The following is an 18,813-nucleotide window of genomic DNA, read 5'->3' as shown; positions in this document are numbered from 1 at the left end:
GGCCGAGCAAACCCAGGTGTGGGGAGATGTAAGCCACAAAGCTGGGAGATTTGAGGGTGCGATCTGGGGGTTTTGGAGCCCCCAGGGAAGTCTGCCCTCTCGACAAGGCTGGTCTTCAGACAGCGGGAAGATCACTCCCAACTTGTCCCTCATTCAGCCTAATGAAGCTGTGGCAGGATGGGTGAGAAGCCCAGAGCTAACAGACTCCTGCAGCTCCACAGAGAGGGGTCCCTGCCAACGTGTGCCATTGTTTCATAGAGACCAGGCAGGAACCATGAACACCAACCACAGACAGGGCTGAGATTTGGGATAAGCCGGCCCCATCTGGATCCAGAACTAAGATGGAGGAGGTTAGTGAGTGGGGCGTCAGGGAGCCCCCTGGATCAAGAGACCAGGCTCCACGGCTCCGATGCGATTCCGAGACTCCCTTCCTCCCTTGTGAAGCAGGCACAGCCGCGCCCTCTCCCGTTACCTGCAAGGGACCTGCTTTCTTTCTGCTCTAACTTTTCAGGCTTCCTCCTTCATGGAGTCACTTCTCAACCATAACCCTCGCTTAAACATTTCACGGGACCCCCTCCTTGGTGGTGCCTCTATTCAGCAGCCTTGCTCCGTGGAGTCGGACAAGATGGCACCAGTCAGAGGGAACCTCCAGGGACTTCTACCTAATTCAGTCTAGTCTCAAGCAGTTATTAAGCACCTAGTGTGTACAAGAAAGACATAGCTATGCCAGGTGTTGGGGATGCACTTATGAAACAGGAAATGGGGCTGTCCTCGAGGGGCTCATGTCCTCCTGGGGAGGGACAGTCTGGAAAGCGAAGCGTGCCAACCACTAGTCACTCCTGGGGATCGGGACGTTTCCAGAGGAACCAGCATGTGCACTAAATCTTGAAGACGGGAATTCTGAAGAACTGGGGATTCTAGAGGGTGAGGGGACCCTCTACCCTTCTCCCTTTCCCCACTTTAGCTTCTGCAGTGGCCCCTTCACAGGAAGCTCGCATAGTGGCCTGATCCACGAAGATTCTCTTCTCGGATGACCACCCTTCAGTTCAACCACACTCGAAACCTCAGTGAGCCTTGATGGTCCACTCTGTCTCCTGCCCACCCCCCCTCCCCCAGCCCTTTCTCTCCATTCAGGGCACCAGCCTTGGCCTGGGTTACTGTTCATCAGAGCCTCATCACTGCTGGCTCTGCTTCCAGCCTCCTGGGCACAGTCTATCCATGCCCCTTCCCTGCCATCTCCAGGAAAAATGACCGGCAGTTGTCCCGATCATCCCACCTCCTGTCGCCAGGCCTCCTGCGTGGCAGGCCTGGGATGTGCTCCCTCCTGATCTCCCTTTCGGAATGCCCGTCTTCCTTCACAGCATGTTCTGCGATGCGTCCTCCCGCGTCACCAGCCTCTCCGTGACCCGTTTTCTTCATGCAATGTCTCCACCAGGAAAGGCCTTGTGGTAGAGGGGACAGTGTGGGCCTGGGAGCCAGGAGGGCCTGGACCCATGGCACGGGGCGCCCGACGTGTTTCCTCACCTGTGAGATGAGGGGTTTTGAGACCCCTTCCAATTCTGAAACCATGAAGGGTCCTTTGAGTCTCTCGGGGGAACACAAGATCCCAGGGCTGGGGACACCAGGCGGCTGGGGCTGAGGGCCGTGACGGTCAGAAGACGCAACATCCACCTTCTGTTGGCCTGAGCACTGCTGGTGCCATTTCTGTCGGTGGTTTTGTCTGGGATCCCCCTCTGTCCCCCCCAAACAGAGTGTGAATCCCAACTGCCTGCTCTGAGCCGTCCCTGTGAGCCCATGCTGGGGCTGCTGAGACACCAACTAGGCTTCAGAACCACAGTCCCAGGCCAGCAAGCACCACTTCAGGGACCAGCTCCTCAGTCATCCAGGCTCCTTACTGACCTGGCCCCCCTCTGCCCCAGACCTCTGGCTAGGTTGGCTTCACCTGAGCCCCAGGGCCTACTTCGGCCCTGTGATGTGGCTGGCCTTTGTTCTCTGATGAGGGTGGGAAAGGGGTCCTGGATTTGAATCCTGGCCCAACATTTCACTATTGTGGTGACCCTGGACAAGTCCTGCCCTCTGGGCTTCGGCTACCTTGCTATAAAGGGGCGGACAATGGTCCATGCAGTCCCTCTGAGCATCTCTGACAGACTCACTAATGGGAGGCTTCCTGCCAGACTCCCCAAATCCCAACCACCATCTACCAGGCCTGTGAATACCAAGTGAGTTCTGGTGCCCCCCCTCTCCCCGAGCACCCTGGGCCGCAGAACCACGCAGGCTTGGAGGACGCGGCCTTTTATTGGCACGGCCGGGGGAGCTACAAGGCCAGGCTGGGTTGGACCCATGGGTGCACGGCGGCATCTCAACATTTCACAAACTGATGGGTGACTTCGTAGATTCCCACTGATTCCTGGGCTTTTTCATCATAGTCCGTCCAGTCCTGGGAAAGAAGACGAGAGGGAGCGTGGGACGGTGGCCAGGACGCCAAGTGTGCCCAGCCTCTGTCCCAAAGCCTCGCCCAGAGGGGGCACCTTGGGATTCGAGGCCACAAGATCTACATGGGAGCCCAGGCAGAGACAAGGAAGCTCCTCGGGGCCCTCCCTCCCCATCATTCCTCCCCAAGGGCTGGGTGATCCATGCCCATAGCACGCTACATCTCTGCCAAGGGGCAGCCTCTTGGGAAACTGTGATCCAACCCCCTCGTGCCTAGAAATGAGGAAACAGGCCCAGGGCCCTTGCCAAGGTGTGGGGTGGAGCTGACTTGCTGCCCAGAAGGCCTGGTAGTGCCCCCTCCCCGAGAGTGCCCGCCCTCAGGAGGGAGCCCTCCGCAGCCCGTAGACGCCACCTTTTCGAGCAAGTTGATGTCACTGAAAGTTGTCCCAGTCTCTGTGCCTTCGGCAGCAAAGCCAGCCTGCGTGGAACCAATAAAGGGCTGGTAAGTTTGGGTCGGGGGCGTTTGGACACGGTCCTTCCCACGTGCTCTCTGACAGGGAGTGCTAGCTCAAGCCTATTATTTTACAGAAGGGGAAACTGAGGCCAGAATTGCCCCAAGGTCTCCCCATTGCTGGTCTGGAGCGCTCCCTGCCTCCTGGTAGCTCAGGGAGCCGTCTGGGCCACACTGGCTCCTCCTACACATCCTCCTGGGTGTGAAGGTTGTGCAGAGCCAGCGTTCTTCCCGGGCAGCAACAATGACCGTGGGGTCAGGGCTGCTATGCCGGCGGCCTCAGGCATTCTTTCCTTCCTGGCATCGGCACCCCCAGAGGCCCTAGTCTAGGGGAGCTGCGAGGTTGGGGGAGCCCTGGGGGAGGCGCCACGTACTTGGGGTTGGAAATCCACCGGCTCCAGGCCCCGACATTCAAACTCCACGATTGTCTTGAACTTCTCACTGTCTTCGGCCTAGAGAAGGAAGGAGGTGTGAGAGGGGAGGCCTTCTCCCTGGGCTGCCCAGGCTCAGCAGGGAAGCCTCCCCCTCCCTGGCTGGCGGGGCCACCGGGAGGCAGCTCCTCCCTCCCAAGGAAAAGTGGCGTCACTGGGTCCTGGGATTCAAAGTCAAAAGGGAGCAGCTGGGTGGCTCAATGCATAGAGAGCCAGGCCTAAAGACAGGAGGTCCTGGGTTCAAATCTAGCCTCAAGACATTGGGGCAAGTCACTTAACCCCCATGGCCCAGCCCTTGAACATTCTTCTGCCTTGCAACCAGTTCCCAGGATGCTAAGATGGAGAGGAAGGGTTTAAAAAAAAAAGTTGGAAGGGACCCAGGAGATGACTGAGCCCACCAGCCCTTTCCTCTCACAGATGAGGAAACTGAGGCCCGGGAGGCCAAGCCACAGATTCTACAGAGCAGCCCCAGACCCGAGGGCCTTTCCACCATGGCCTGACGCCTCGTCCTGTCACTCCCAAAGCTCTCTCCTCACGCCCCGGGCCCTTAGCCTGCCCCAGCCTGGGCACAGTGAGCGCCCCCAGGAGAGCCTCCCGCCTGCTGCTGCAGCCCAGGACTGATGCTTCTGGGAGCTGCCCTTCCCCAGGGCAAAGCCAGGCAGGTCCTGGGCTCTGCCCCCATCTGGCAGGTGAGAAGGCCAAGGACTAGGGAAGGGAACCAGCACCAGGCCCGGGGCCTCCCCGCAGGGCTTCAGGCCGCAGCCGCCCCCCTCCCTGCCCGGCTCACACTCACCTCGTAAGGCTTGATGCTGTGGCTCAGAATGTCTGGAAGGAGAACAGAAGGTCAGAACCCTCCCGGCCCGGGCAGCTTACGCTGGGTCCCAAGATGTCCCGAGGCCCCCAGGCCTGGCTTCTCTTTCCCCAGGCTCAGGGAGCCGGGACTGGCCATTGGAGGGGTCACTGAGGTGGGAAGGAAGGCCACCCCCAAAGGTCACAAACACTGGACACGGTGTCAGGGAGGATAACGCTGCAGGCCTGCAGACGGGCGCTTGTCATGCCTCCCCCTACCCAGTGTGGTGCCAGCCTTTGGGGCCTCCCTCCCCACCATATGGTACCATCAGGCCACAGCAGTCAGCTGGTGGTGTGTCCCTCCAGAATGCCCCTGCCTCCCCGGGGGGGGGGGGGGGCACCTAGGCATTCACTGAGTTCAGTGATTCAACAAAGACCATCTACCCCTTGCCCGCTCCAATGCAGGGCAAAGCAGCCCCTGCCCTGGAGGTGTTAACACCTTCTGGGGGGGCACCCAAGGGCAATAGAAATGGGGCTGTCGGGGAAGGCTTCCTGTAAGAGGTGGCACCTCAGTGGAGCCAAGCAGGAAGGCCAGGATTCTGGGAGGTGGACATGAAAGAATGCATTCCAGGCCTGGGGAAACAAACTGCAAATATGTGGTGATGGCACAGAGAATGCCAACAGGCTTGTCTGGCTGGGGCCTGCCGTCTGAGAAAGGCTGTAGAGAAAATGAGGTGGGCGCAGCCTGGAAGACCCTGAGGAGTCGGTAGAGAGCCCCGATGGCCTGCACAGTCTGGACAGGCCAGTCCTCAGGGTGATCAGGCCCAAAGAGGCTGCCTGAAGAGCGAGCAGGCAGGTCCTGAGAGGGACAGCCACCTGGGGCTCCAGGGCACGCTCCCGAGGGCCACCTGCCTCCAGGGGGCACCAAAACAAAGGCTTTGGGGCAGACTAAAAGGCAGGTGGGCCCTCCGGCCTCATCCTTCCCAAAGGAGGAAGCACAACTCCCCCCCCCACACACATCCTGCCTGGTGCAGCACCCACTAGGGACAGGCAGAGCCAGCCGGGGCTCACCTTGCCCCACATTACTGAGCACCCCCATGTGCCAGGCCTCGTGCTCAAGGGACCTTCTGAGGCCTGGCAGCCCAGGGGCCCCATCACCCTCAGGAAGTAAGCACTCATAGGAAGCACTGTGCGCACAAGGGAGGCAGACAAGGATGTACCCGGAGGGGACCAATGGAGGAGTCTCCAAGGGAAGGCCCCAACCTCAAGGAAGGCTTTTACTGGGGCCTCAGAGGAGGCCAGGAGGCAGAGACAAGGAGGAGGAGCAATCTGGGCTTGGGTAAAGCCAGTGACAGTGCCCAGAGGAGGAGGCACAACTCCCCCTTCCCAGCCATGGACAGTTTGGTTGGTGGAGCAGCCAGAAGAGGTGGTGGGGAGGAGACTGGACAGCATTGGGGAGGGAGGGGCAGGGTTAAGAAGGGCTTTGAATGCCAAAAGGATGACAGGGAGCCACTGGATTAATTTATGGTCATGGCTTTAGGAAAGTCACTTTGGGGGCGGAGGGATGATGGGCTGGAGGGGGGGGGCTGGAGGCAGAGACCCCCCCCTACAGCTTCTGGAGCAATCCAGTTATGTGGGGACGAGGGTCTGCGCCAGGATGGGGGCAGAGGAGGGGAAGAGTACAAGAGGGATGAAGGATATAGGGGTGATCAAGGAGGAGGACATCTACCTTATGAGTCAGGGTGCCTGGAAGCCCAATGGTGCCTCAGTTGTAACAGAGGGGAGGGTTTAGGGGCAGACAATGAGTTCCGTTTTGGATGGGTTTAGTCCAGACTGCTTTCAAGGGCCGGGCCTCCAGGGGCTGGCACTGTTTTCTGTTTTATGCACATTTGTCTCCTCTCTTCAAAGGGATGAGAAGCTCCATGAGGGCAGGCAGTGTCTGATTTCTCCCTGGAGCTCCCCCGGCCCTGGGCAGGAGGCTAAATGAAGGCAGAACAGGCAGGAGAAGCCTGCCCAGGGCCAGGAGGTTTGCTGCTGCATCGCCGCCCCCCAAGCACGTACATGCGCGCACACACACGCAGGTCCCCCAGGCACCTACCAATGGAATTGTCCCGGGAGCAGAGCTTACATTTCTGCACCATTGTGGCAGAGCCCCGACTCCCCTTCAGGGGAACGCTATCCTGCAGAGTTAGAAATGAAACCATTTAGCAGGTTTTAAAAAGGAAGGAAAAGGGGCAGGGAGGGAGGGAAGGGGGGGGGGGCAGCTGGATAGCCAAAACCTACCCCTGGGCCCACCACTGAGGCTTTCTGTAAGCAGCTGAACTTGTGGGCGTGGGGTGGAGGAAAGCACGTTAGCCGTAACCATCTGTGTGGCCTCCCTACTGTAGAGGTTCCTGCCCTAGGCCTCTCCTCTGGGCCTTCTTTAGCTAGCCTGCCCCCTACCATGTGCCATCCAGAAATGACCACAAGCAACCCTCCTGCCATGCCTTAGCAGGGGAGAGGCCAAGTGGGACACTGCCCGGGATGCAGAGTTTGGCTGGGAAGTGCAGGGGTTGGCCCAGATCTCTAGGGTCTCTTTTGGGGATAAAACCTATGGTCAAAGCACGATCAGCCCAAGCTTTTTCAGCAGTGACCGACTTCCCCCAAGTGCCACAGATTCACACAAACCCTCAGACCTCGTTCTCAGAACTGGGGTCTTCTCCCCTCCCAACTCTGCTTTTATCAACAAGCCAAAGAGCCATTTGTGGGGATTCTTGGCTGGCTGTCCAGAAGATGCAAGGACACTAGTCCCTGTCAGAGAAAGCTTCTAGGGCCTTCGGGATCCCTCGGCCCCCCTGGCATGGGTAGAGGTCAAGGGGAATTAGGCGGCCTCACAAGCCAAGATTTGACAAAACTTCTCTCCCTTGTGTGAAGTCTATGCTGCCGAGCCCTGGGGGTGCTGCCTGGGGGTATGGGGGGACTCTGTGAATCCCTACAGGCCCGCTTCTACACTTGGTCCTTTAAGCCCCAGTGCAGGAGCCCTTTTATCACTGGCACCCGCTCCCTTCTGGGTCCGGGGTGCCCCTGGGCAGGCCTTACCATCAGCCGGATGTACTGCCACTTCTCCGACACCTCCCCGCAATTTCCACATTTCATCTGGAGAACAGGACAGCTGGTCAGTGGCCAGAGCAAGCCTCGGGCAGAGCGTGGACTGGCCAGAGGAGTCAGAGCCCATCCAGGAGCAGGGCGCCTGGAGCTTCCCCCCAGCCCCCAGGGACTCCCCATTACAGCCCCAGTGACCTCACTCCTCCTGACCACCTTGGCTCCCTCCTGGACTTAGGCTCCACCCACAGGCATAAGCCCCGCCCTCCACCCGCTGCCTTGGCTTTAGACTGTGCTCCTAGCCATAGGTGGCATCCTCAACACAGGACCTAGAGTAGTCCACGCCCCACTCATCGCTAACCACGCCCCTAGAGGTAGGTTCCTCCCCTGCCACTCTAAGGCCACGCCCCCAGCCTTAAGCCCTGCCCCCTTGGGCCCTTCCCCTAGTGGTAGATTCCACCCCTGTCCCTCTCCACAGCCCCAGCCTTAGGTCCCGCCCCGACTCCTCGTAAGCCACGCCCCGACGCCTCATCAGGCCCGCCCATCACTCCATTCTTCCTTAGGCTCCGCCCATCACCCAACCCCACCTCTAGCCCCGGCCCCGCCCCTTCCGGCTCCGGCCCTGGCCCCAGGCATTCCACCTTTTGGCCCCACACCTTTAGATACCAGCGGAAGTCTTCGCCCACGGGCCGCAGGTGGGTCACGTTCTCTAGGGTGGCCTTGAGTTGGAGCCCGATCCTCTGTGCAAGGAGGGAGACAGGAGACAGGAGGCTCAATCCAGTCTGCGTCCCCGTCCCTCCATCTGTCCCCTCTCCCAGCCCACCGGCCGCCTTATGCCCTCCCCTTCTTTCTCAGGGTCGCAGCTCACCCCCATGGCTAGCCTGGTATAAAAGTGTGGCTTTCCAGCCGCTTGGCGTAAAATCGCTGCTTTCCGGCGGCCTAGCGTAAAAGTACCTCCTGCCTGTGCACGCTGCCCTTGTACGCATGTCTGAGTCAGGCAGAGGGGCGGGGCGTGTTACCCTGGTAACCGAGAAGTGTTCCTCTTCCCCCGGGTGAAGCAGGTTCTCTGCTTCAAGTCTCCACGGCTTCCCACTAATTCTTGTGGCCCTTTGACCTCAAACACCTGGGTCTGTCACGTGCTTTGACGCAGCAGGAGCAGAAGATGCTCCCTGTGACCCCACCAACGCCTCGTTTTACAGATGAGAAAACTGAGGCTCAGAAAAGGCAAGTGCCTTGAGTTTGACCTCATGCCAGAGTAAGTTATTGGGTTGAAGTGTTTATTCATAACCTTATCAGATCTTTTAGAGTGATTTTGAGGAGTTTTCCAAGACTCAGTTTCCTCAGGTGCAAAATGGAAAGAACCACACTGTTCTGTGTCCCTCCATGTCCTTTCCCTGGCTTCCAGGTCAAACCTGCCTCTTGGCAGCTTCACCCCCTTTGCCTCTGCCCTGCCCTTGGACATGAGGTCCCTCCCCTCCATCCCTGAGAATGAATTGTAAGGTCAGCTCTCTCACGGGGAAGGGGTGGTGAAATCAGGAGGCCTTACGGAGGAAGTGTCATGTGGGCCGTGTTATAGCCACAGGAGGTGAAGATGCCACTCCTTCTAGGCTTGGGGGCATCAGTGACGATTCAGAGAAAAGGCCTGAAAAGTTCAAAGAACTAATAGCCCACCGCAGGGATGCCACAGACTTCCGAAAGGCCTAGGCAAGGCATCTGCATCGGGGCCAGTGGTTTTCGGTGACATAGCAGGACCCGAGTTTTTGGCAGCTGTGTAGACTGGGAGACATACTGGGAAAAGGAGACATGAGGCAGGGAGACGGGCACTGAAAAAGCTACTAGACCAGATGAAAGGCAGCAAGGCCCAGAACTTGACTGGCTGGCAGTTTTTCCCAAAAGAAGACATTTGAGGTGATCTAATGGTAGGATCCACATGTTGGTTTAGGGAGAGGGAAAAGATGATCATTTTGAACCCAGGTGAGCTGAGAGAGAGGGATGCCAGAAATAGAAATAAGCAAGGTGGGGATGACAGATTTGGGGAAGGAGAAACAAGAGTAATTCAGTTTGAGACATGTTAAGTTTGAGATAAACTGGTGCCAATGCCTAGTAGGTAGTTGGAGGCCTTAAATTTAGGAGTTTGGGTCTGTACACATGGATTTGGAATAACCCTTTGGAGAAGGGACCAGAGTATAGGGAAGAAGTTATTCTTAGGGCAGCGTCTCAGAGGGACACTTCCATTCAGGGGTAAAGAGAAGAACTAAAGGAACCAGACCGGTAGAAGAACCAGCAGACAGCAGCATACCAAAGCCAAAGAATATCAAGGATGAGTGGTCAGCACTGCCCAATGGAACAAAAATGAGGACTAAAAGGTGGCCACCATTTTTTTTTTAAACCCTTACCTTTCATCTCAGAATCAATACTGTGTATTGGTTCTAAGGCAGAAGAGTGGTAAGGGCTAGGCTAGATTTGAACTCAGGACCTCTTGTCTCTAGGCCTGACTTTCAATCCACTGAACCACCTAGCTGCCCCTGTGGCCACCATATTTCACAACTAAGGTGCTCTTTTCAGAAATGTCAGTGGAATAGTTAGGTCAGAAACCAGACTGCACAGACTGAGAAGTGAATGGGTATCAGGCACTGAACAGTGTAGACTCTCAGAAAGTGCACCAGGGAGGATCAGGCTAGGGGAAGTGAGAAGGGAAGCTATTGAAAAGGAGAGAGGCAGTAATGGATGGGCCAGCTCCCAGAGAGGAAGGTGTAGGACCAACTTGGGCACCTCCATCCTCTGAAACCAGAAAAGACCAAGCTTCTTCTACTCAGCTACTGCACCTCTATCATCATTTGTATTTATCTGTGTGGGTAACTCTTCTTCTTTTAGGCTGAGCCTTACAAAGGTACTCAGAGCATGCCCTGACTCTGCCTCTTCTTGTGCCTAGCACAGTGGGCCATACACAGCAGGCACACAACTTGTTCAGACTTGCTCCCTGATGTTAGTTGTAAATAGCCACTGTCCAGTGCAGACTTGTTGGGTAAGGATCACAAACAGCACAGGGTCCCTGAGGTGCCAGTCCAATCTCTTCCATTTAGAGGCAAGGCCAAGTCCCAAAAGTCACTCGCATTAGAGAAGGGAGAACTTGATGCCCTCCAATACCAAGCTGCAAAGGCGACACCTGTGCAGCAGTCTGTGAGTAAACAAACACTGCATTCACCTGCATATTTATTAAAGACAATCACTTACACAGTATATAAAAAAATATTTTCCTAGCTTACACAAAAGGCTTCTGACAGGAATGAAAAACTCCACCACCCAAGCAGACACAAAAAGTTAAAAACCCCCAGCCTAGATGGGCTTGATCTTGAAGTGTAAACCGATGAGGCTGAAGACTAAACACTTCAAGTCCTGGACCAGGTAATAAAACACTCGCAAACCTTCAGGATCTCTAAAAGACAAGAAAAGACAAGTTAAACTTTCCACCTGACAGACAAAAGCAAGAGATTTCTCTAGCTCACTCCCTAATGCAGAGGCCCACCCAAAAAGGGGAGGAAGGGCTACTGAGGAAAACCTGGAGCCTAGTGACCATCATCCCCACACTTTGTTTTGTTTTTTCCTCCAAGTACATCATTTATTAATAGCACACGCAAGCTACTAATAAAGCACTGGCCAGTCGCACGGCTCTTGAAGAAAGATGCCAAATGACCATCTCGCATCATTTTTTTTACCAAGGTGAAGCTTCTTTCTGATTAGCCTGACAGTACATGTACATCCCCTGGACCTCCCCCACTTCCCCTCCCCCAGTCCCATAAACTCTTCCCCCATTGCTTCATGGTAGGGAGGGCATCATCATCATCATGTTGACCTGAATGTACGCACCCCTCAGTCTTATGCTCAACACACGTCTTTAATCCTTTCCATCCTAGAATCAATAATTCTGTGTATTGGGGGTTAAGAGTCTTGTCCAGGGTCACGCAGCTAGGAAGTGTCTGTGGCCAGATTTGAACTCAGGACCTTCTGTCTCTAAGGCTGGCTGTCAACCCACTGAACCATCTAGCTGCTCCCAGGTTTTCTATAGCAATACTACCCACATAAATGGTCTAGGATAGCTCCTACAGAGAAGAGAGGCCCTAAGATCAGCAGTAACAGTTAACAAGCAACTCATTGCCTATAGATGCAAATGTGGGGAGGGAGGACAAGAGCTCAGAGGCCCCATCTACGCTTACCCCAGGGCCTCTTATGAAGGGACACTGGAGGCAGGTGGCATGGAGCCAGCTGCACTTCTGTTAAAGTCGGCATACAGGTTTTGCAGGGGAGTCAGCATGGAGCCTGGGTTTGGGCCAGGATGGGAAGAGTAAGAGCCCCATCCCCACATGTCAGGCAGGAAGAGCAACGACGGTCATGCCAGTGACATGCCCAAGTCCTGTTCTCGTGCCCCTGTGCAGAGACAGGTTCAAGGAACACCTTCAGTTCCTCTATCACACTACCAGGAATAACCTCAGCAGCCAGAACCCATCCATGCGAGCAGCAGTGAGCAGCAGACTTACTTGGACTGGTTCACATCAATAAGGGAGCCAATTTTGGATGTGGTAAAAGAAATGTGTTCGTCTCCGATCACAATTTCAAGCTCCTGAAAAGAAATGGTTTAACAAAAAAAGTTATTAGAAAATCGATTCTCCTCAGAGTGTAGGCCCTGCCTGATTGAATCTACACAAACTGAGATGGAGAGAAGCCAGCAGGTTCTTCTAGTAACTTCATGCCACAATGGGAAGGGACCAAGGCCCTGGGCCCTGTCATACCACTGGCTGCAAAGTCGTTTGCAATCTCTGGGCCTCTGTTCATAAAATGAGGAGGCTAGAGAGGCAGCATGACATAGGGAAAGAAGGCTGGCTTTAGAAAGTGAGGACTTGGGTTCAAATCCTGGCTGGATCATTTGTTGCCTATTTTACCACTATGGGCTTCAGTTTCTTTATCTAAAAAATGGAGCTATTAAGAGTTAGTCCCTCCCACCCCCCCTCTTCATGATAATAATCCAGTCTTACAACTAGATGGTCCCTAAGGCCCTGTCCAATCCAAATACGAGTCTGTAGTGGAAAAACAAAAGACCATCATTTTAGTGGTTTCTTGCCATTTAAATAGTTTCATGCACTCTAGAGTTTCTGCTCCAATAAATCTGGAGTAATGCTAGTGAAGAGTAATGCTGAAGTGAATACTGTTCATCCATTAATTTGGTGATTACATTTCCCTAAATTGGGAGGCACACCAGTGGGTGGATACATGCCTGGGCTCTGTCCTCTGTCCTCTGGTTTCTCTCTCCAGATGGCCTCAATTCCCATGAGTTCAACTCTCCCCTCTCTGCAGACCACTACCAGGGCTAGAGATCATCCTAGACTCCAGGCCCTGCTTGACCAAATGCCTATTAGACACTTCCATGTGCACATGCCATAAACTACTCAAACCCAGCAGTCCAAACCAGAACTCAGTTCTCACTCCTCAAGCCCAGCTCTTTCCCAGACTTCCCCATTAATGCTCAGAGCTACACCACCCTTCTGGTCCCACAGGTTCACATCATTTGATTTTTCCCTCCTTCCTCATATCCAATCTTATCCCTTCTCCCTCCATAACATCTCACATCTGTTCCCACTTAAAACACCACCTGTCAGGTAGTTCCTATCCCACCAGTCTACATTACTACAATAGCTGCCTACAGACAGAGGAGTCCCTGATTCCAGTCTCTCTCCCCTCTCTAATCCAACCTCCACTGGCCTGCAAGATTGATCTTCCTAGGACCGACCAGGCTGCTGCTCAAGAAGCTCCCATGGCTCCCTCCTGCCTCTAGCATTAAATGAAAATTCCCCCATAAAGCTTTTAAGACAGCTTTTCAATCTAGTTCTAGTCAATCTTTCTAGGTTTATTCCTCAGCACTCCTCTTCCCCCTGAGAGGGCCTCTTTTCCCAAGACAACCTCAGATCTACCTTGTATGCACCTTATATACACCTATACACATATGTCTTGTCTCCCCAGTGCAGGGACTACTTCCCATTCTCTTGGAAATCCTGGTGTTTAGCATAATGCCTGGCACATAAGAAGGGCTTCCTCAATGCTTTCTGACTCCCACACCTAGTCAATCTGCATGAGTCTCTTCATCTCTGTCTCAGTCTTATTTGGGAAAGGGCTTGTACCCTGTGTTCTATGCTGACATTTGCACTCACACTCTTTCGCTCCATCTCTCCCTCCCTCCCTCCGTCTTTCTTCTCTCTGTCCCTCTCCCTCCCATGGCCTGCCCTCCCCCTTACCTCTGCTCAAAGAAAATCTCATGCCAGCTTCTAGCCCAAACTGTCACCATCATCTTGCATCTCAAACTGCCTCGTACACAAACCCCTTGTATTTATTCTCATTATACTAAGAGATATACTTCTTATGTCCCCTGTTATAATTTGACTGAAACGGTTCGCATATATGCTCCTTGCAGGGAGGGATTGTTTCATTCACTTGTACTGATGAATAGTAATCCAATGAAAAACCGAAGTTGTCTAAAAAAGTCACCTACCCTGAAGACTCATGACCTGCCCAGCCCCCAGGAAGCAGTGGACCCCCTCTCCACTCACCTGCCGGCCCACCCTGTCTGGTGGAGGCCACAAAGCATCATCTTCTTTTGTGATTTCACTGTCATCTATTATTCTCTTCAGTTCCTCCATCACACTCTTATGGACATAAGCCTAGAAGTAAGCAGAGAGCAAAGTCTGAGCTGGGCTGTGACAGAGAACTGAGTTCTGCCCCAGGCTACAAGGGGGCCCAGATCACTGGCTTCTCTCTCCCTATGAAACCTCTCTGCATCTCCTCTGAGCACTTCATCCCAACTCAAGCCTGAAGCACAAGGAAAAACCCAAACAGGCAGTGCTGTCTACAAAAGTCCTGTTGCCTCAGGCTCTAAACAGAAGGGACAGCTCTAGCAGGTCAGGATCACACATTTTCAAAGAAGCTTGGAAGGGATACAACTCAGTAAAATATCTAATGATGGTAATACATCCAGGAGAATAAAAGCAGAAGATAAATCTAGAACATAACCTAGGAAAATCTCACCTGTGAGGGGAGAGCTTGGGCATGTGCGAAGATCTCTGACTTGGGAGGTGGGAGCCTCAATCTACCCAATAGTCCACTGACTCACTAGGAGACTAAGCCACTTGCTTTCCCTCTTGGACTCCCAGTTTCTTCCTTTGTAATTTGAGTGGCTAAACTAGAGGCCTCACAGATCTTTCCAGTTCTAACACTGGGACCCCAGGGTTGGGAGGGAAGCCAAGATTTGTTGTCTCAATATTACAAAATTTTCAATCCAGAGACTCTGAGAAAGTTTCAATTTGTAAACAGAGGCTGATTAAATTGGACTATGAAGAAAAAAAATCAGCTCTAAGTAAGGAGTTTAGAATTTACCTGAGTTCTCTGGCCTCCCCTTCCCAACCACTCTTAAAAGGAATAAGCATCAGCAAGATGATGGGCCAGGCTACAGATCAGGAGAGGGAGGACTTTCCCAAAGCTCTTACCTCTTTTCTGATCATGACGTCATTTTTGTAATTGCTGTTGTTGGCATACCTCAGTTTTCCTATAAGGAGTAAAAAATGATATTCAATTTCCACCCCCCAAAAAAGCTGATCAAAGAGCTGTCAAAGCAATCTTCCTAAAACACAGGCCTGATTTTGTTGTCCCTCCCCCCCACCCCAAACTCCAGGGGCTCAACATTGCTTCCAGGATCAACTATAAAATCCTTTTTGCCATTCAAAATATCTCAGGACAGCTGCCTTCCATTTCTATTCTTCCTACCCCCACTCTCTGACATCTACTCTTCAATCCAATGACACTGGCCTCTTGGCTGTTCCACAAACAAGACCCTCTATCTCTCAGCTTTGGGCACTTTCTCTGGCTATCCCCAATACTTGGAATGCACTCCCTCCAACACTCAAGGCTACTGACCTCCCTGGCTTCCTTTAAGGTCCAACCCCACTTCTTTCGGGAAGCCTCCCCCAGCCCCTTTAAAAAAATTTAAAACCCCTTGCCTTCTTAGACTCAATACTGAGTATCAGTTCCAAAGCAGAAGATCAGTTAGGTTTTGGCAATAGGTGTTAAGTGACTTGCCCAGGGTCACCCAGCTAGAAAATATCCAAGGTGAAATTTGACCTCTCATCTCAACACTTAGTTCTCAATTCACTGAACCACTCAGCTGCCCCCCACCCCAATCCCTGCTTAATTTAAGCACAAATACTGGGCAATTAATAAATACATATTGACTGTTGTGGCTGATGTTCAGAGGAACAGACTTACAATGGGAAAAAGAATACAGCAAACTATGTAATTATGAAAAAAAGTGTTGACTTGTTCTGCTTGGTTCCACAGGATGAAACTAGGAGCATAGAGGAAACTGCTGAGTGAGAGACTTAGGCTCAGATATGTTGGGGATGAGGCAGAGGCTGGGGCTACCACTTGGTGTGGATATAGGTAGAGGTCTCTTGGGACAGCACTAGATGGCCAATGAGAGGAGCAAGCTACCGTGCTGGGAGTAGAACAGCAGCAGAGATATTCAGAAATTCCGAAAGAAGAAAAGGAACCTCCACTGAATACCTTGGCCTCAGCTGCCCACATATAAATGCCAAAAGAGCAACCGACAGGCAAGAGGAATTGGGCCTGAGCTCATGAAATGACACTCTCTGCTAAGGTTAGAATTATCCCTAAGAAACAGGGCAAGGAAACAAGATGGATAGAAAAAGACATGTTTGTCTGTCAGGTGGTTGGTCTTTACTAAACCTGGGATTTCGTGGGGGCTTGGGAAATCCCCAGGAAGAGTTCCTTCTCCCAATGAAGATAGTGCCTTCCTGACTCCCAGGCCAGTTCTCCAGCTACAGGGCCAGCCTGCTCATGAGCAGTAGCTTTGTGTGCTACAAAAACACCATCATGGGAAGAAGCCCAGAACCAAAACAGGATTCCAAGTGAAGATCAGCAAAGGTGACCACTATGTAGGGGCATCTGGGCTGATGATCAGCTCCCTGGATTTCTACCCTTTGAACTTTCTGAACATCTCTGCTGCCATCCTACTCCCTGCATGGTCACCTTTCATTCTGGTGCTTCACCAATTGTCTGGTCCAGCCATCAGTAATTTTCATTGGTGAATCTACAGGCCGCCTGAGCAGGAATAGTCTAAGAAGTAGACCAGAAGTCTAGCACAGGAATGGGGGAATTTCCATTTCTGCATAAACATCTGGCCCAAGTAAAGGGGCTAACAATTTCTGGACTTGCTTTAATGACAATTCCACCCTTCAAAAGGTAAGTCAGGAAATTTAGATCCTAGAGCTGATGATCAACAACAAGAAGGAGCTGGTTGGAGTAGAAATCAAGGGAACTCTGGGAGAAAATGAACAACCACTCCATTTCAGAGTCTATGATGAGGAGAGGAAATCCACACCTAGTCCAGGCCTTCTATATTTTAGGAAAACTGCTTTCCATGTGTTAAAATAAAGGGTAAGATTGCATGTCTTCAAACTCCCATCAGAAGAGTTACTCTGGCAAAGGATGGATAACAACCTATTGGGTATGTCATATGGGACCTTCTTGCTGATGTATGGATTGGCTGCTAAGGCTCTTTCAGCTCAGATTGTTAGAGAGGAAGAAAGAACATCCAAAGGGTAAAGTGATCTTCATTTGTCACTATTTAGTAGTGACTGAGAGCAGATGTTTCAATCCAACCTTCTGACCCCCAAGTGCACTGCATACAACAGTGTTCTATTAACCATGACTGTGCCAACCTGTCAGACTTGAGGCTTGGAACTTGAAGCATGTCAACCCTACGAGACTGGTCAATTTTTTAGTTTAAGGAAATCAATGCTTTCCTATTCCAAATAGATATCATATGTAATCAAGTCATGGATCTCTCTGGTCTAATCCTATGACAAAGCAGGCGAGTTGTAACTTGTCAATCAAGAAGTCTTTACTGAGTACTTGTTGTGTCCAGGACCCTGTACGAGGCGAGGAGGCAAGATGACAGTGCCAAGAACACTGAATTTGGAGTCGGAAGCTTTGGGTTTCAATCTGCCTGCTTCCAGTTCCTGCCTGACCCTGGCCAAGCCCTACCACCTGTCCAATACTCACTTTCCATGGCTTTTGAAATGAGGGGTCAAGCTCAAGGATCTTGAAGATGTCTCCTACTCTAAACGCTATGACAGAATACATTTAAGAAAAGGTCTCCAGGGAGCAGCTAGGTGGTTTAGTGGATTGAGTGCCAGGCTGAGAGCAAATCATCGTGCCTCACTTTCACCTGTAAAATGAGGACAATCACACCCGTACTCTCCACCACCACCTTGATGTTCTGAGGAAGGGGAATGAGGAAGCTGTCATACTGCACAATCCCTTGGAGTCACTCTCTGGGTTGCCTACCCAGGCTGAACTCTCACTCCATCATCTGGTCCCCATCAACTTCCTACTACCTCCTCTTTGCCAAGTCCATCCTTTCCAGTAAGGCCTTAATGAAAGCTTGTACTTTTCAGTTCCACACCCCAGTTCCCACTTTGATTAAATTCCAGCTCCCCACCACCATTAAACAAGCACGGATTAAGCACCTGCTAGATGCCGGCCACTAGGAGTAAAAAGACCAAAACTAAACAGTCCCTGCCCTCAAGGAGTTTATGGAGTTATTTTAGAGGCTCAGGCAGGAAAAGGGCCTGGACAAGATGGGAAATGGGAGCTTGGAAAGGGCAGTCAATCCTACAGGCTTTAGAGTCTGCCAAGGGCTTTACCTGTATTATCTCCATACCACCCGGTGGAAGAGGGGCAACGATTATCCTCATTTTACAGAAGAGGAAACCGAGGTCAGTGTGTTCTCCCTCCAAACGAAATATCAAAACAATACCCGAACCCGGATTATCGAGGGGAGCGGCCTCCTGACGAGACTCCCTTTAACCCATCCAAAGGGAGCTGTCAGCATCCTAAGAACCCCAACTTTGGGGTACCCGGCCAGCCCCCATTTCCCTAATGTCCCTGCACCTCCTTCCCGTGCTTCCTCCCAGTTCGGGTTACCCCGCACCTCCTACCTCTGCCTTCCCTCTCCCCCTCCCTAAGTCTCCTCCAACACCCCATGGGCCCTCCCTGGCCGGGCCCCCCACGCCGTCCCAGCTCCTCACCATCGGGCCGGAACTCGAACTCCAGGAACTCGTGGCCGAACTTGCCCTTGTGCCCCACGTAGTAGCGCAGGTAGAAGTCGCTGGCCATGGCCGAGCCGAGCCGAACCGGGACTGAGTCTACGAGACGCGCGAGGGAACGAAGGGCCGCACAGCCACTTCCACTGGCCGGACCGGCACCGCCTTTGCCTAGGCCGCAGGGCGCGCGGTGCTGACGTCACACCAGCGCCCGCCAGAAAGTGAAGTCCCGCCCACTTCCTTCTGCCCGCAGGCAGGCCCCGCCCTCTTCCGGAGAGCAAGGCATGAAGAGGGGAGGTCGGAATGACGCGCATGCGCATCGGGCCTCGGTTCCGGTTGGGCTTCATCCGTCTCCTGGGAAACGGGAAGGCTCAGCAATCTCCTCGCCACCCCCCGCAACCCCCCC

At 53.0% G+C, this 18,813-nt stretch overlaps 2 protein-coding genes across 3 annotated transcripts; both read right to left on the bottom strand.

The window, feature by feature from the left end:
• Positions 1-2,276: 2,276 nt before the first annotated feature.
• Positions 2,277-8,203, bottom strand: CZIB (CXXC motif containing zinc binding protein). Of its 2 annotated transcripts, none has more exons than XM_044671574.1 (8): positions 8,111-8,203; positions 7,884-7,982; positions 7,240-7,296; positions 6,260-6,341; positions 4,166-4,197; positions 3,316-3,393; positions 2,843-2,908; positions 2,277-2,437 (listed from the first exon to the last, which is right to left on the bottom strand). In XM_044671574.1, exons 1-8 carry the CDS (start codon positions 8,114-8,116, stop codon positions 2,360-2,362), a joined length of 498 nt encoding a protein of 165 aa, XP_044527509.1. In that variant the 5' UTR covers positions 8,117-8,203; the 3' UTR covers positions 2,277-2,359. The 2 variants fall into 2 exon arrangements, with proteins under 2 accessions (XP_044527509.1, XP_044527510.1); XM_044671575.1 differs by having other exon boundaries at positions 7,899-7,982.
• Positions 8,204-10,438: 2,235 nt separating this feature from the next.
• MAGOH (mago homolog, exon junction complex subunit) lies at positions 10,439-18,581 on the bottom strand. The gene is made up of 5 exons (XM_044671576.1): positions 18,393-18,581; positions 14,772-14,830; positions 13,839-13,949; positions 11,778-11,860; positions 10,439-10,678 (listed from the first exon to the last, which is right to left on the bottom strand). Exons 1-5 carry the CDS (start codon positions 18,478-18,480, stop codon positions 10,579-10,581), a joined length of 441 nt encoding a protein of 146 aa, XP_044527511.1. The 5' UTR covers positions 18,481-18,581; the 3' UTR covers positions 10,439-10,578.
• Positions 18,582-18,813: the final 232 nt, after the last annotated feature.

This window comes from Gracilinanus agilis, chromosome 4 (assembly GCF_016433145.1).
Source record: "Gracilinanus agilis isolate LMUSP501 chromosome 4, AgileGrace, whole genome shotgun sequence".
Taxonomy (NCBI): Eukaryota; Metazoa; Chordata; class Mammalia; order Didelphimorphia; family Didelphidae; genus Gracilinanus; species Gracilinanus agilis.
Note: the sequence above shows the minus strand (reverse complement) of the source record. Positions and strands in the feature narration are given on the sequence as shown.

What these genes read in the sequence shown, in the direction of transcription:
- CZIB (XM_044671574.1), bottom strand. An exon ending in TAAAGGTGTGGGGCCAAAAG is followed by an intron (nt 7,297 to 7,883) that starts GTGGAATGCCTG and finishes CCTGTTCTCCAG; the next exon opens with ATGAAATGTGGAAATTGCGG. An exon ending in ACATCAACTTGCTCGAAAAG is followed by an intron (nt 2,438 to 2,842) that starts GTGGCGTCTACG and finishes CTTCTTTCCCAG; the next exon opens with GACTGGACGGACTATGATGA.
- MAGOH (XM_044671576.1), bottom strand. Translation starts at nt 18,480, where the DNA reads ATGGCCAGCGACTTCTACCTGCGCTACTACGTGGGGCACAAGGGCAAG. An exon ending in GTTCGAGTTCCGGCCCGATG is followed by an intron (nt 14,831 to 18,392) that starts GTGAGGAGCTGG and finishes TACTCCTTATAG; the next exon opens with GAAAACTGAGGTATGCCAAC. An exon ending in ATTGATGTGAACCAGTCCAA is followed by an intron (nt 10,679 to 11,777) that starts GTAAGTCTGCTG and finishes CTTGTCTTTTAG; the next exon opens with AGATCCTGAAGGTTTGCGAG.